The 16,100-nt window shown below is 38.0% G+C and overlaps 1 protein-coding gene across 3 annotated transcripts in view; it reads left to right on the top strand.

Moving 5' to 3' along the window:
- The first annotated feature begins 470 nt into the window (after positions 1-470).
- The window catches only part of ARNT (aryl hydrocarbon receptor nuclear translocator), a 68,042-nt gene continuing 52,412 nt past the window's right edge, over positions 471-16,100 (top strand). For all 3 annotated transcript variants that reach the window (XM_052637988.1, XM_052637989.1, XM_052637991.1), the window contains exon 1: positions 471-627. In XM_052637988.1, the coding sequence (XP_052493948.1) occupies positions 603-627 (25 nt within the window). In that variant the 5' untranslated portion in view covers positions 471-602. The remainder of the gene's footprint in view (positions 628-16,100) is intronic.

Consider the following 16,100-nt stretch of genomic DNA (forward strand, 5'->3'; position numbering starts at 1 on the left):
AACCTAGGTCTTCTGCAGAGATTCAAAACTTACTCAACTTTTATTGCCAGGGACAAAGTTCCTTAAAAGAGGAAAAAACTAGAAAAGAGTACAAATCTCTAAGTGAACTTTACGCGTTAGCGCACCTAAAAAATATTTACAAAATAAATCTTATGCAGAACGGCCAACCAGGCGAATCCGCCACCCAGGGAAGCTTTTTAGTAAAATTGTTTTTCATTGACGTCACACGATCATTGACCTCTAACTCAGAAGAGGCGGGATTAGGAAGACAGCTGGACTTCTTTCTCGCCCACCCTCCTCCACAGGACGGGCTGGAGGCTCAGTGGCCAGCCCGCCCTCTGATAGATTTTGGATTTCATTGGTCAGTTTTCCCGAGGAGGCTGGCTTTGAGACTGACCCCGCCCCAGAGGCGGGGTCTCTCCGCTGTAGGGGCTGGGGACGGTGGGGGTTGCTGCAGCCGCCATCTTGGACTCCGCGGTAGCGGTGGCGGCAGTACGGCGCCGCGTCTGGGGAGTGGCTCTTCCCTCCCCCTCCCCCCCGGTTCCGTGGCGGCGGCTCCTCCCACTGGGGGGGGTGGTGCGGCGGCAGTGGCATCTACGGCCATGGCGGCGACTACTGCTAACCCCGGTGAGGAGACGGAGGTCTGGGTTGCCTGTAAAGGAGGAGGGGCTGAAGGGGTTGGCAGCTGGGGAGACCCGGGGCTGAGGGGCCGTAGTTGGGGCTGAGGGCGCTGGGACGCGCGGGGGCGGCTATGGGGCGGTGGGGGAGGGGAGTAACCTGGGGGAGGGGCCGGACCCGGGGGAACGGGGGAGACCCGAGGTAGAGGGAGGGAGCAGGTGGGTGCTCGTTGGGGATTCCTTGCCCGGAGTTCTGGTGGAGCGCCAGTCCGCGCGGGGCTGGCCCGCCTGCACTCTTGTGGCGGCGTTCTGGTGTGCGCTGTGCTCTTTCAACACTCTGCCCACTGTGGACTTGCTTGATGCCGAATTACTGTGGGCAGAGTGGCTCGTTTTACTTTAAAAGTAGTTTGGGCTTATAAACGCTGGACCGCGTTGCCATTTAGCTGAGATGTTACTTCCAAACGTTTAGATTTTAAAGTTTCAAAATCTTTGAATTTATACTCAGTTTATTACAAACAAACAAACAAACCTGTACTCCCCCTCGAGGGGGCTAACCTTTGAAACTTGCGTTTATTATTAAGAGGTGCCTCTAGTGTCATAAGCTGCTGAAGGCTGAGGTTTGTGTAGTGTTTGAGTTTCAGGATAAATCTTGCCAACAGCAAGCATCCGGGACCCCAGGTTGAAATCTTGTTAGGTGGGTCGAGGTAGTCTCCATTCTTTAAGTTCAGTTCATGCTGTGTCTCAATGAACGTCTCTTCTATAGTGAGGACTTGAACATTAAAAAAAAATTTAACCAGTCATGTCTCAGATAGAATAGGGTGTAGTGCAACAGGTCTGGACAGATCAGATTTTGAAATCCCTAGTCCCAGTCCTCTTCCCAATACATTACAGTTATTAGTCCCTAGGAAGTATTTCATTTTAGGGATTCTAGTTTACTTTGCTGACCTTGGCCATTTCTTAGAAATCCTTATCTTTGATAGCTTCAGAAAAGAAGTAAGAGGTGGGGATGAATAACTTGAAAATGTAGTGGGAGGGCTTCACTGCTGTTCCCTTGTTAAAATTTAAATGGATTTTTTTCGTGTCTCTGAAAGGCAGCAGTATTTTGCAATACCCCGGTTTTGCTATTACAATTGAATCACTGTGAAATTTACTGTCTTTCCTACCATGTTTCTGGGAACAGAACTATTTAAAGAAGTTAATTTGCCACATGTCAATATCATATTTTAAAATCTTTTTAGTTTTTTCCTTTTAAAGGAAAAGGAGATAAAGTTAATGGCTAAAATTCCATTGCAGGAAGTGCTGTGTGATGGAATAAAATTGGAAAGATGCTATTATTATGGCAAACCTGACCTTGAAGTAAAATGACTTATCTGTTAACTGGGGAGTAAATAAACAAGATTTTAAACTAACACATTGCAAAATACTTATATAACCATAGTCAAGTTGCAAAGCATTTCTCTTATTAAGAGGTGGCGAAGTAAAGTTTAGTGCATATGTCAGAAGCTTTTTTTCCAGCAGTGTGGGTGGGGTTGCTTTATTTTGTTTTGTTTTTTAAAGAACAGTAACCAGAGGGACAATCTCTTAACCACATTTTCATTAGCTGATCAATATCAGCTTAAATCTGTAAGCGGAAAATAGTATTTATTTGTACAGAATGCTTGCTTATGATGGAACAGTTATTTTGTTTATTGCCCTTTGGCAGCCTGCTTCTGCAATTTTTATATTTCTTTTTGATGTTGGAGACTTCTCCCATAGCTTCCAAGTTATTGATCCCAAGTTCAGCCATGATGTTTAAATCAGAAAGTGCATTTTCTTCCTTCAGTTCTCCTTTTGCCTCTTTGTATCAAGAGGAAGAGATCAATTATGGACTTTTGGTAGCCTGTTGCATATGAGGGCCATAAATGTAGGGACACAGGGTGGAAATGTTCTGAGCTCAGTGAGAAGATAGTAAATAGCTTTCAGGTCTGAATTCCTTGTGCTGGTCAAACCTTTTTTTCTTAGGGTCATTTTAGGGACTAGAGACATCATACATGTTTCTTTGAGTTTTTCTACTTTGTCTTTTTGCTAGTTAAGTTTCTCTATGGTTCTTGTTTGTTCTTTTTTTCACATATGTCTGCATAGATTTTTGGTAATAAGTATTTAACTCTTCTAAGCTTCCTTTAAGGTAAGCCTTAGCATTAATAACAATACTTGATCTTTTTAGTTGTGTTTATAGAGTTTGACTTAGAGAGTGTTGGTGGCCTTACAGAGACTTTCAGGAGACCTGGTTCCTTTGCATTTTTTACTATGTATGTCTTAAAATGGTGCTGGATCAAAAGAAGAGTAAGATATGGTTTATACTGTACTGTCTGGGTTATGTTGAAGTAATAGTTCTAATGTGGTGGTGCCTTTTTTCTCTGTAATTGATAATTTTTCTTACTCATTATTTTTTTAATATTTCTGTTTACCATTGGGAAGCAGACGTAAGTGGGTAGGTGGTTCATGAAGTCTTAGGCTATATCTTTCTTGTCTGTGGAATACTAACAGTTTTGAGAAACATGTTTTAAATCATGTGATTTGTAATGCATTGGCTAAGGCACTGGTTGGGAACAGATTAGTTATTTGATTTATACTTCAGCATTCAAACCAGAGATGTGAATGAGTTTTTAGTAGTGCAGGTTTTTCCTCCCTTGATTCTGGTATTCTCTTTAACAGAGACCTCTTTTTGTGCTATTAGGTACCATTTATTGTGGGTGCAGAATGGGTAGAAGGCAAAGGAAGGAATACATGTTTGGGTTTTTAAGGCTGACATTTAGGAAGACTTTTTCTTTTCACATAGTTTTTAACCTCCTTAGATTATAGTTTTAAAGTAAATTAGCTTAATTTTTATCTATTACCTTATTTTTTTCAGATACCGGAAAATAGGAGTTTATGCAGTGTAAAATTAAGATGCCAAGATACTTAAAAAATTCTATTCTATTGCAAAAAACTTTTTCAGAAGTATTTAAATATATTTTACTGATTCAGCAATTGAAAAACAGTTAACATTTTTGAAAAAGAAACGTAGCCCATGTACTTTTTATTTTTAATTTTTAAAAATATTTTTACTTTTTGTTAAATACGTTTTACTTAGCTAGTTATTTTTGGTTGTGCCAGGTGTTTGTTAGTGCATGTGAGCTTTCTCTAGTTGCAGCAAGCAGAGGCTAATCTTTGTTGTGCTGGACTGGCTTCTCACTGCAGTGGCCTCTTCTGTTGTAGAGCATGGGCTTTAGGCACTTGAGCTCAGTAGCTGTGGCACATGTGCTTAGTTGCTCTGTGAGATCTTCCCAGACCAGGGATTGAACCAGTCTCCCCTGCATTGCTAGGCAGACTCTTAACCACTGGACCACTAGGGAAGCCTCTCCACATACTTTTTATGCTATTCGAATTGTGACACCAAACTGAATCTTTTCTGTTTTGTTAGAAATTAAGAAGTAGATACTGCTGCATTCTTGGAACTCTAGTTTTCTTGTTTTTGAAATAGTAGTCTCTCACTTTAGTTATTTGCATTCCAGTCTTACTTCTCTACTCATCACTAACAGATGAGAATAATATGTTGTTTTATGGATGCTTTGTGAAAGTCTTTTGTGGTTCACTGCTGTGGATGACTTTCTTCTAAGATATTAACAATGGGGATTTCCACAGTGCCAAGTGATGGTTGATTTTCAAAAAACTAAATTGCAACACTCAAGGAAACTAAACCCCCTTTCCCTTGATTTTACTTAGGCTGTGACATTTGGGGCATATTTAATTTCAAAACTGGTAAAATTTGAATTCTTGATTGGGGAAACTGTCTTTGAAACCATGGTGGCTCAGCTGGTAAGGAATCAGCCTGCAGTGTGGGAGACCTGGGTTCAATCCCTGGGTTGGGAAGATCCTCTGGAGTAGGGAATGGCTACCCACTCCAGTATTCTGGACTGAAGAATTCCATGCACTGTATAGTCCATGGGGTCGCAAAGAGCCAGACAAGACTGAGTGACTTTCACTCACTCGCTTTTTTCCCTTCAGGCTGTTTACAATGGTTATTTTAAATGTTAATTCCCCTGGTGGTATAGCCCTGTTATAGAGGTGAAAGGGTAACATTTCTGTCAGTGCTATCCAATGTCGCTATGGTTGTATAGCTGATTCCCTTTAACTGAAGGGATGTATTTAAAGCTCTTGTGAAATGCAAGGCCTGAACTCAGTGGAGTTTCTTTGGGCCCATCATTCACAGACAATGATAGGCCCTGCTTGTAGAGCTATTTGTTCTTCAGAATGCTGCTTCACATGCCATGATGATTTGAATAAGTAGACATGAACGAATGTTGAATTTGGATTCAAGATAACCTCTATCATGAAATTTCCCTGGCGGTCCAGTGGTTAAGACTCCAAGCTTCCAATGCAGGGGGCACGAGTTGGATCCCTGATCAGGGAACTGTGATCTCACTGGTTGTGTGGTGAGGCCAAAAAAAAAAAAACCCCTATCATTTTATGTGTAAGGAAACAAACCTAGAGAAAGGAATGGGCACATTTGTTAAACATGTATTAAGTTCTTAGCGTATACCAGGCTGCCCGTTTCCTGTTTTGTTGGCTATTATGTATGTTAGAAACCATCTCTCAGTTTCCAGATAAATCATCTCAGTTTGCATCTGTTTTCATCATTTGTTTTGTATTTGCCTCTTCACATTTTTCTGTAGTTGAGTAGACAAACTAAATTTATTACTTTAACAACTTTTCAAAAAAAGGTTTTTGTTGTGGACCATTTCTGAAGTCTTTATTGAATTTGTGACAATATTGCTTCTGATTTGTGTTCTGATATTTTGGCCATGCAGCATGTGGGATCTTAGCTCCTCAACCAGGGATCAAACCTACACCCATTGCTTTGGAAAGTGAAGTCTTAACCACTGGATGGCCAGGGAAGTTCCTGATTTCAACAACTTAACCACAATTTAATTTTCATGACAGCAGGACCTTTATCTCCCTTGTTCACCAGGGTACCCTACTGCTCTCAGGGGTGTCTAGTATGCTGAGTAAGTATTGAATAAGTGAATGTTGTAAAACCTGGCATTGGAGATTTATATCTTTATGCACTGTTAACATGAAAATACCTTTGAAAGGATAACTAATTAAACAATAACATCATGAATTCATTTATAATAGCTAACATTAATAATTATAGGTCACTTATTCTAAATATATAATCTCACTTAATGCTCATATATATTATCTCATTTAATCTTTGTAAGAATCCTATGAGGTATGAATTAATATTCTTGGTTTTAGATGAGGAAACTAAGGCACAGATCAAATGATTAGTTTGTCTGAAGTCACATAGCTAGTAGGGGTAGAGACAATTTTGGGGGTGGGTAGAGACATTGTGATTGCTGGCGTCCATCTACCCCAAATTTTTTAATAGGCATTTTATATACCGTTTTAGCCGCAGTGGAAAATAGTATGAAGTATGAAGGTTCTCATTTCTTTACATCCTCACCAAAATTTATTGTTTGTGGTATTTACACAGTCAGTATTCTTAACTGCTACATATAAGACTTTCTCCATTGGACTTAAAGTCACTTTCTACAGAAGTGTAGCACAATTGATTCTTTTTAAGGAAGAGGGTGGGGTGTTGTCTTTTTTTGTAAATGAAGGTGAAATACATTTAGCAGCCAGCATAGCACAGTTGCTTGGATGGAGAGATGAGTGCACAGTGCTGAAAAATTTGCTGGAAAAGTTTTGCAGTTCTTAAAATCTTTTCTGTAACATCCTTTATTCATAATTGTTTTTCAGCTCTTTAAATGACTTTAAGGTTCTTACTGGAATCTTTCTCCTGGTTCTTAATAATCTATAATTGTGCCTTTTTGATGAACTTTTTGAATTTGGCTTCAGAAACAGTGCATTGCTCGCTTTTTTTCGCTGACTCCCTTTGTTCCTTAGGCCTGCTCATATTCTTTCTCTTGTTCATTATGCTTCTCCAAGTCTTACTCTTATAACTGGAACTCTTTAGTTAGTAAGCCAATCAACTTCCTTCATTTCTGTTTGCCCATCCACCTGCCTCAATTAAATATTTATTTGGTAACTACTATATCTCCTTCCCTTCATTTATCTTTTCTGTATTGAAGACTGTCCAAAATGTTTATTGCTGTCTTTTCACAGAAGCTTATTTTCTGTATTTTCATTGGTCTAAAAAAAAATCTCTTTTTGAATAATCTGAAAAGTCTCTGATGCTGGGAGGGATTGCAGGCAGGAGGAAAAGGGGACGACAGAGGATGAGATGGCTGGATGGCATCACTGACTTGATGGACTTGCGTTTGGGTGAACTCTGGGAGTTGGTGATGGACAGGGAAGCCTGGTGTGCTGCGATTCATGGGGTCGCAAAGAGTCGGACACGACTGAGTGACTGAACTGAACTAACGTGTTATTTATTATATATATATACACAGGTATATGGGCTTCCCTAGTGGCTCAGCAATGGCAACCCACTCCAGTACTCTTGCCTGGAAAATCCCATGGATGGAGGAGCCTGGTAGGCTGCAGTCCATGGGGTTGCGAAGAGTCGGACACAACTGAGCGACTTCCCTTTCACTTTTCGCTTTCATGCATTGGAGAAGGAAATGGCAACCCACTCCAGTGTTCTTGCCTGGAGAATCCCAGGGACGGGGGAGCCTGGTGGGTTGCCATCTATGGGGTCACACAGAGTCGGACACGACTGAAGCCACTTAGCAGCAGCAGCAGTGGCTCAGCAGTAAAGAATCTGCCTGCAGTGCGGGAAATGCTGGAGACAGGAGTTCAGTCCCTGGCTCAGGAACATCCACTGGAGGAGGGTTTGGCAACCTGGTCCAGTCTTCTTGCCTAGAGAATCCAATGGACAGAAGAGCCTGGAAGTCTACAGTCCCTGGGGTCACAAAGAGTTGGACAAAAAAAAAAAAACAAAAAAAGAGTTGGACACAACTGAAGTGACTGAGCACTGTACAAGTATATGGCCACTCCAGTATTCTTGCCTGCAGAACTCCATGGACAGAGGATCCTTCAAGGCTACAGTCCATGGGGCTGCCGAGAGTTAGACTTGAATGAGTGACTAACACTTTCCCAAGTTTTATATATATGTGTGTCTGTATGTATATGTGTGTATATATAGATATGTAATCACCAGTATTTCTTTCAGATTTGCTGCCCTTCGTAACTTTTCCTTATCTTTTATGACTATCACAGTTTTTCCAGTTCCCCAGGCTAAGTTAGAAGTGTTTGGATTCTTTTATGTTTTTATCAGATTTGTTATCATATCTTGTTTTTTTTTTCCATTAAAAAAAAGCATTTTAGACATATAAGAATATTAAAGCATATAAAACATTTTAACTATATAAAATATATACTTAAAATAGATTTGTTTATTTTTAAATTAATTTTTATTGGGGGTATAGTTGATTTACAATGTTATCTTAGTTTCTGCTATTTACAGTAAAAGTGTATTTGTCATACATATACATATGTTCACTCTAGTTTAGATTCTGCTTATACAGATCATTACAGAGTATTGAGTATCGTTCCCGGTGCTATGCAGTAGGTACTTAATAGTTATCTGTCTTATATATGTTGTTGTCTGTGTTCGTTGCTAGTCGTTTCCAGCTCTTTCGCGACCTGACAGACTCTAGCCCACCAGGCTCCTCTGTCCACGGGATTTCCTAGGAAGGAGTACTTCTGTGCTGTGTGCTCAGTTGCTTCGGTCGTGTCTGACTCTGCAACCCTATGGACTGTAGCCCGCCAGGCTCCTCTTTGCCTAGGGTTCTCCAGGCAAGAATACTGGAGTGGATTGCAGTTTCCTTCTCCAGGGGAGTCTTCCCGACCAGGGATTCAAGCTGCACCTCTTGTATTGGCAGGCGGATTCGTTACCACTGAGCCACCAGGGAAGCCCCATTTATATGTAGCGGTGTGTATGTGTCAGTCCCAGTCTCCCAGTTTATCCCTCCCCTCCTTTCCCCTTTGGTAAGCATAAGTTTGTTTTTTACATCTGTGACTCTTAAAATAAGTTTATTTAAACATATATATTAAAAGTGGTTTTAGTAAAAATTCTCTGTACATTTATTTAAAGACTTGGTTTTACATGATTTGTTATAAAAACAGCAGTATTCTACCCCCTTCTCTGGTGACATCTGTTTTTCTTTTCTTTTAACCAAACTTTTAATTTTTTTATTAAATGTCCCAGAAATAGGAGATACAAGTTTTTAAACTGAAGAAGCCAGAACAATGAACGAAAAGTCACCTACTCAAGACACATTATTATGAAATTTCAGCATCAGATACAAAGAGTATTTTATAAGCTCCAGAGAGGAGAAAATTGATCAGTGAAAAATAATAAGCAATCAGATGGTTTTGCTTCTCCGTACAGTAATCACACTGGGAGATAGATGACAGTGGAGTGATGCCTTCCAAATTCTGAGGGAAAATAATTTCCAAGTTAGAGTTCCATAGCTAGGCAAACTATCAGTGAAGTGGAAGAAAGATATTTTCACATACTCAAGGCCTCCTTTATACTCTTTGCCTGGAACTTCCTAGAGGGTAAGCCTTACTGGTAGATGAGAGTGTAGCAGTAGTGTTAGTCGCTTCAGCCGTGTCCGCTTCGGTGACCCCATGGACTGTAGCCCGCCAGGCTCCTCTGTCCACGGGACTCTCCAGCCAAGAATACTGGAGTGGGTTGCCATTCCCTTCTCCAGGGGATCTTACCAACCCAGGGATCAAACCTGGGTCTCCTGCGTTGTACGCAGATTCTTTTACCGTTTGAGCTACAGGAAGGCCTGTACCAAGAAAGAGGACACATGAATTACAGGGAAGAAGCAGTACAATAGGATACATCCCTTTCACATACATTGTTCTTAGTTTCCCTGTTTTCAGTTTGGTAACCTCACTTTCAGCTTTGCCTGGTGTTCCCCAGGCCAGAGGACCTCTGGTTTAGTTTACACTCTTCCAGAGAATAAATCAATTTTTGACTGGGTTGAGGAGGGGCATTTTCCCTTTTGGAAGAAACAGGGAGAGGATCTGGAAATTGATCTGCTGCTTAAACAGTTACTGAACTAATCCTTATTTTAGATTTCATTTGCTGTCCCCTCTACCCTCCCCCAGAAGCACCCAGAGTCACCAGTTACCAAGTCTGGGGCATTCTGTTATGTAAATAGAGTTGGTTTTTTGCTTTGCTTTTTCCCTACTGGTTTAGAATTCAGTTCTTATGGGTCTACCAAAGGTAGTGGTCCCAGTTTCCATAAATTTATTATTATTTTCTTTCACCCATTTTTTCCCCCATTTATATGGTTCTCTATCTTGTGTAAAATTGTTTTTCTCCTTTATGTAATTTGAGGTGGCTGGGGCAGAAGAGAGTAAAAGTAGGTGTATATACATTTAAAATACTGTTCTTACTCAGAAGTTACGTAGTTTAAAATTTTAGAGGTTCCTTTACTTTTTCATCCTGCTATCCTAATTTAGGCCTAATTTCACCTCATTTTTGGTTAGTCTAATTTGTTTCTCTGCTTCTATTCAAATTTTAAGTCTGTCAGATTGATCTTTTAGTTTATATTTTCTTGTCACTCTAACTTTAAAGATATGTTTTGTCTTTCAGTTGCTTATTGAATCAGATTTAAGACTTCATCTTGACCTTCAAGGCCTCCTCACAGTTGGGTAGCACTTGACATGTTATATTTTCTGCCGAATACATTCTGTGCTTCTTCATAGGCCTGTTTCCCTACAGCTCCTTATAGCTGTTTTCATAACCCCCACCCCCCATTATGATTTGCTCATCTTCTTTTCTGTATATGGGAGGCCTTTTTCCTCTTCTTCACTTTTTCTGAGGTTCAGCTTGACCTGTCTTTCTGAAACTTCCTGGCTGGCTGGTTGGCAGCTTTGTTTCCTTTAGTTTTTCCTTCCTGTTGAGTACCTTCTCTGTGCTAGGGACTGTGTCAGAGTTTAAACCACCTCAGTTATCTTTTCTTTCTCTAAATTTCTCCAGCTCTTAGATCCCATTTAAACCTATTATTGAAAGTATGGAATTTATTTTTTAAGGAAAAATTTTGTTCTTTCTTAGAAAAGTTACATATACTAACTTTAAAATTTGTAGGGTGAAATAGAAAAAGTTAATAGTGTAATATATAAAATAAACTCAGCCTTACTAATAATAGAGAAATCCACATCAAACCAACAATGATAATCATTTTATACCTAGAAAATTAGTAAAACTTTGAAGGATTGCTGAGATCCAGTGCTTTTGGAGCTATGGATAATTTATACCATTGGTGAAGTTCTTAGTTGGAATGACTGAAATGGCAACCCACTCCAGTACTCTTGCCTGGAAAATTCCATGGATGGAGGAGCCTGGTAGGCTACAATCCATGGTGTTGCAAAGAGTTGGACACAATTTCACTGGTTCAGTGGTCTTCGAGAGTAACGGGCAAAGTTTTAAATGTGCTTTTTTAGATTCAGAAAGTCATTTTCAGAAATTTTTTGTTGTAGGTAATCTTGGCGTATGTGCTTAAAAATATACAAGGATATTTGATGAAACATTATTTATGATAGTGATAGCTTGAATGTCATAAGTGCGTGTGTGTGTGTGTGTGTTAGTTGCTCAGTTGTGTCCGACTCTTTGCAACCCCAAGGATTGTAGCCCGCCAGGGTCTTCTGTTCATGGGATTTTCCAGGCAAGAGTACTGGAGTGGGTTGCTATTTCTTTCTCCAGTCATAAATCTATGTTCTGTGAAATACTGTGTAACTGTTAAAACAGAATGAACTAACAGTATTTATTGATGTGATGTACCTTCTAGAATACATTGTTAATTGGAAAATAAAAGTTTCAGAATAAGTATGATATGGTTCCTTTCCCCTTGTTATGTAAAAATTGCTAAGACCCTGTAATATTTAGTGTAAAGAGAAGATCTGGAAGGATTCATAACAAAATGTGAACAGCAATTTCCGTGGCAGAAATTGGGGTATATGTACAAAAGACTACTTTGGACAGTTTGTTTCTGTATTGTTTGAATATTTTGGGGGACTTCTACATCTTATTTTCTGTATACCCATATTTTAATACATTACTTTTGTAATGTAAAAATTAGTAATGGCCATATCAGTTAGCCTTTTTAGTGTTTGATGTATTTTTACAAAGCTCCTGTTTAAGGAGTACTTAGAGTATGTTAGGCACTGTTCACATTTAGTATCTAATCTTCCCTGAAGGTAGGTACTGTTACAGCTGCATTTTACAGATAAACCCTGAGAGATTAAAAAATTTGCCCAAGGTCATACATGTAGTAAGTGGTAACCCTAGGATTGGAATCTAGATTTCTATCACTTTAGAGTTTGAGCTATGTTCTCTCAGATTTTCAGTGCATGCCACACACACAGGTACATGCACATAAATTTTCTTTTTAAAAAATTGGAATCATGCATTTTCTGATTATAAAAGTAATATATGTCTAGTGTAAAAGATAAAACAAAATGGATATGTAGGAAGTCAAATATAGAAGTCTCTAAATGCCATTCCAGAGATAACCACTGTTAATAGGTTATTGTGTAACATTTGCTGTCTCCATTCTAGCCATGAGGTCATCCACACTATTTCTAGAATTTAACAGGCATGCTCTCACCTCCAGGCGTCTGCACTCTGCCTAGGATGCATTTCCCCCAGATACCTGCATGGTTTATTCCCTTACCTTCTTCTGACCTTTCTTTAAATGCTGCTTTTTCAGTGAGGTCTTCCCTCACTATCTAAAATTACTTGAACTTTATATACATCTGTGTTGACTCCACTAGTTTATTTTTCTCTATATTTATCACTATATAACATATTGTTAGATCAAACCAAATGAAATTGCTATTTATCCATTTCTTATCTATAAAATGTCAGCCCAGTTTATATTTTGTTTCTCGATTTATCTTGCTCTTCTACTAGCATGCAGAATTCATAAGAGTTAGGATTTTTGTCTCTTCTTTTTGTTTTATCTCTAAGGCTTGCAACAGTGCCTGACATATAGTAGGCATGCAATAAATATTAAATGAATTCTTCCAGGCTTTTGTTATGCATATAAGCTTATTGTATATAATTTTCTGTAGCTTATGTTTCCATTTTTCCATAGTCATATATGGTGAATAGCTTTCCCTTTCAGTGATGTAGATCCACCTCAAACATTTTTTATATATTAAAATTTTTTTATTATGGGAAAGTACATATAACATAAAATTTGCCTTTTTAACTTTTTGAAAAATTTATATAATTGAAGTACAGTTAAATTACAATGTTGTGTTAATTACTGCTGTACAGCAAAGTGACCCAGTTATACATACATATATATATACACACACACACTTTGTTTAAAACTTTTTAATATATTTATTTTGGCCATGCTGGGTCTTAGTTGCAGAACGTGGGATCTTTGATCTTTAGTTGCAGCGTGTGAACTCTCAGTTGCAGCATGTGGGATCTAGTTCCCTGGGCAGGGATCAAACCCTGACCCCTTGCATTGAGAGCATGGAGTCTTAGCCACTGGACCACCAGGGAAGTCCCTCTTTTTTATATTCTTTTGAACTATTTTTCAGTGTATAGTTCAGTGGTATTAGTATAGTCATGTTGTTGTGTAGTCATTATCATTCTCCATCTCAAGAACTTTTTCATCTTACAAAATTAAAAACTCTAGCTATTAAACAGTAATCCCCTGTTCCACAATTTCTCCAGTCCAGGCCACAATTCTACACTCTATGAATCTGATTATTCTATACAGGTACCTTATATAAAGCAGAATCCTGTAGTGCCTATCTTTTTGTGAGTGATTTATTTCACTTAGCATAATATTTTCAAGATTCAACCATATTGTAGCATATTGTAGAATTTTCTTCTTTTCAAAGGCTGAATAGTATTCCATTGGATATAGATGTTGTATTTTTAAAAATCCATTCATCTTTATCAACATTGAGTTGCTTCTTCTTTTTGGCTGTTGTGACTAATGCTGCTTTGAGCATTGGTGTTGTACAAGTGTCTCTTCAAGATCCTGCTTTCAATTCTTTTTTGTATACACCCAGAAGTGAAATTGCTGGATTATATAGTAATTCTATTTTTAATTTTTTGAGGCATCTTTATTCTATTCTCAATAGTGGTTGCAGGTTTTACATTCCTACAGTGTACGAGAGTTTCAACCCTGTACATCCTTGTTAACACTTATTATTTTTTTCTTTTTCATGGTGCCATTTTAATGGGTGTGAGGTGATACCTCATAGTTTTGATTTGTGTTTCTCTAATGATTAGTGATGTTGGGCATCTTTTCATATGCTTATTGGCCATTTGTGTATTTCCTTTGGAGAAATGTCTGTTCACGTTGTTTGTCCATTTTAAAATTAGGTTGTACTTTTTTGTTGTTGAGTTGCAGTTCTTTATGTATTCTGGATATTAATCCCATATCACATAAATGATTCACAAATGTTTCCTCTCATTCGGTGGGTTGCCTTTTTACATTGTTGATAGTGTTCTTTGATGCACAGAAGTTGCTAATTTTGATGAAGTACAGTTTATCACTTTTTACTTTTGTTGCTTGTGCTTTTTCTATATCCAAGAAATTACCAAACCCAATGTCATGACGCTCTACCCTATGTTTTCTTGTATGAATTTCATAGTTCTAGCTCTTACATTTAGATCTTTGATCCACTTTGAGTTAGTTTTTGTATATGAGTAATGTAAGGAAGGATACAACTTCATTTTTTTTTTCAACTTCACCTTTTTAACATGTGAATGTCCAGTTTTCCAAGAACCATTTGTTGAAAAGATAGTCTTTCCCCATTGAATGGTCATGGGACCCTTGTTGAAAATCATTTGATCGTGGATGTGAGGATTTATTTTGGAGCTCTGTATTCTATTCCATTGGTCTGTATGTTTTATATCAGTGATACACTTTTGATTATGACAGCTTTGTGATGTATCATCATTTTAATGGGGAGTATCCATTATTTCTCTCTATCCATTATTGAAGGCAGTTATAATCCTTGGGCTTGTAATAAAAGACATGCATAAAAGAGGTTTTGTGTTTTGAGTTTAGGTGCAGTTTATTATCAATACAATTTGGAGGTAGATTTTAGGAATAATGAGTAAAATTTTAAAAAATGTATCCAAAGTGGTTCATATTTATACAATGTAGGAATACAGTGAATTATTGTTACCAGTATTTTTTTTTAACATTTCAACATCTATTCAACTTATAATGCTGCTTTTATTTTTTATCATTTCTGTTTTCCTCACTCATGTTTTCAGTGACTTAGTTTTATATTATTTCTTCTATTTCAGGAAAGAAAGTCACATTCAAGAAGTGACTTTTCTATAAATCTGTGAGATTGTGTTGACTGATTAAATATTTACTAGTTTGGTTTTTTTTTTTGTAATTTCTATCAAATGGTGATTTTAATAGAAGGTGCTTGAGTTCGGTACACTAAGAATACTACTTAAGTATGCTACACTTGACATCACACTAAGTTCCTCTTCCATTTAAAAGGAGCTAATCTTAGAAAATTAAATCCAGAGTATTTTGAAAGAATCATGCATCATTATTGTATTAGTTCCTCAGGCCTGTAGTGATGAATTATCACAAGCTAGAGGGCTTAAAACAACAGAAATTTATTCTCTCGCATCTCTGGAGGCTCTAAACCTGAAATGAAGGTATTGGTAGATTTGGTTTTCTCTTTTCTAGCTTCTAGACACATCATCCAGTCTCTGTATCTAAATGTCCCTCTCCTTGCTTTTGTAAAGATAGCATTCATTGGATTTAGAAACCACCCTAATCCAATATGACCTCAATTTTCACTAATTATATCTTCAGAGACCCTATTTCCAAATAAGATCACATTCTGAGTCTCTGTGGACATGCATTTTTTACATTCTTCCACCCACTACAATTTATTGAGCAACATTTATTCCAGGAATTCAAGCATTGGTCAACCTGAGAAAACCTATGTCCGTGTCATTATCAAACTAAAGGGAAAGAAAAATGATTGTATTAATAAATACTTTACAAAAACATTTGTTTCTGATTAAAAAAAAAAAATCCACTCCACTGCAATAAGCAGCCTACTCACTGTAATTAGAATAGCTTCCACTGTCCACAACTAGAGGAAAGCCCACACAGCAACAAAGACCCAGCACAGCCAAAATAAGTAAATGAAGACAGAAAACAAGTATTTTGAAAAGAAGATCTATTATTGGAGCTTCCAATAATGTTAAGATGTTAATGTTATAATGTTAAGATGTCAGTTCTAAGTTAATGTTTAGTCAGTGCAATTCCAATAAAACAACCCAACTTAAAAAAAAAATGAAAATGATTTTTTAAAAAAGAGTCTTAACTTTTTTTTTAAACATGGACCTCTACGACTGGTGAAATCTATTGAAGCCCTTCAACCTCATTGGATCGCTGTGGAAATAAATGAGAGGCACACAAGTTGCTCAGCACAGTGCCTGACACACAGTGAGGGCTTAGAAAA

Source organism: Budorcas taxicolor, chromosome 3 (assembly GCF_023091745.1).
Source record: "Budorcas taxicolor isolate Tak-1 chromosome 3, Takin1.1, whole genome shotgun sequence".
NCBI classification, from domain to species: domain Eukaryota; kingdom Metazoa; phylum Chordata; class Mammalia; order Artiodactyla; family Bovidae; genus Budorcas; species Budorcas taxicolor.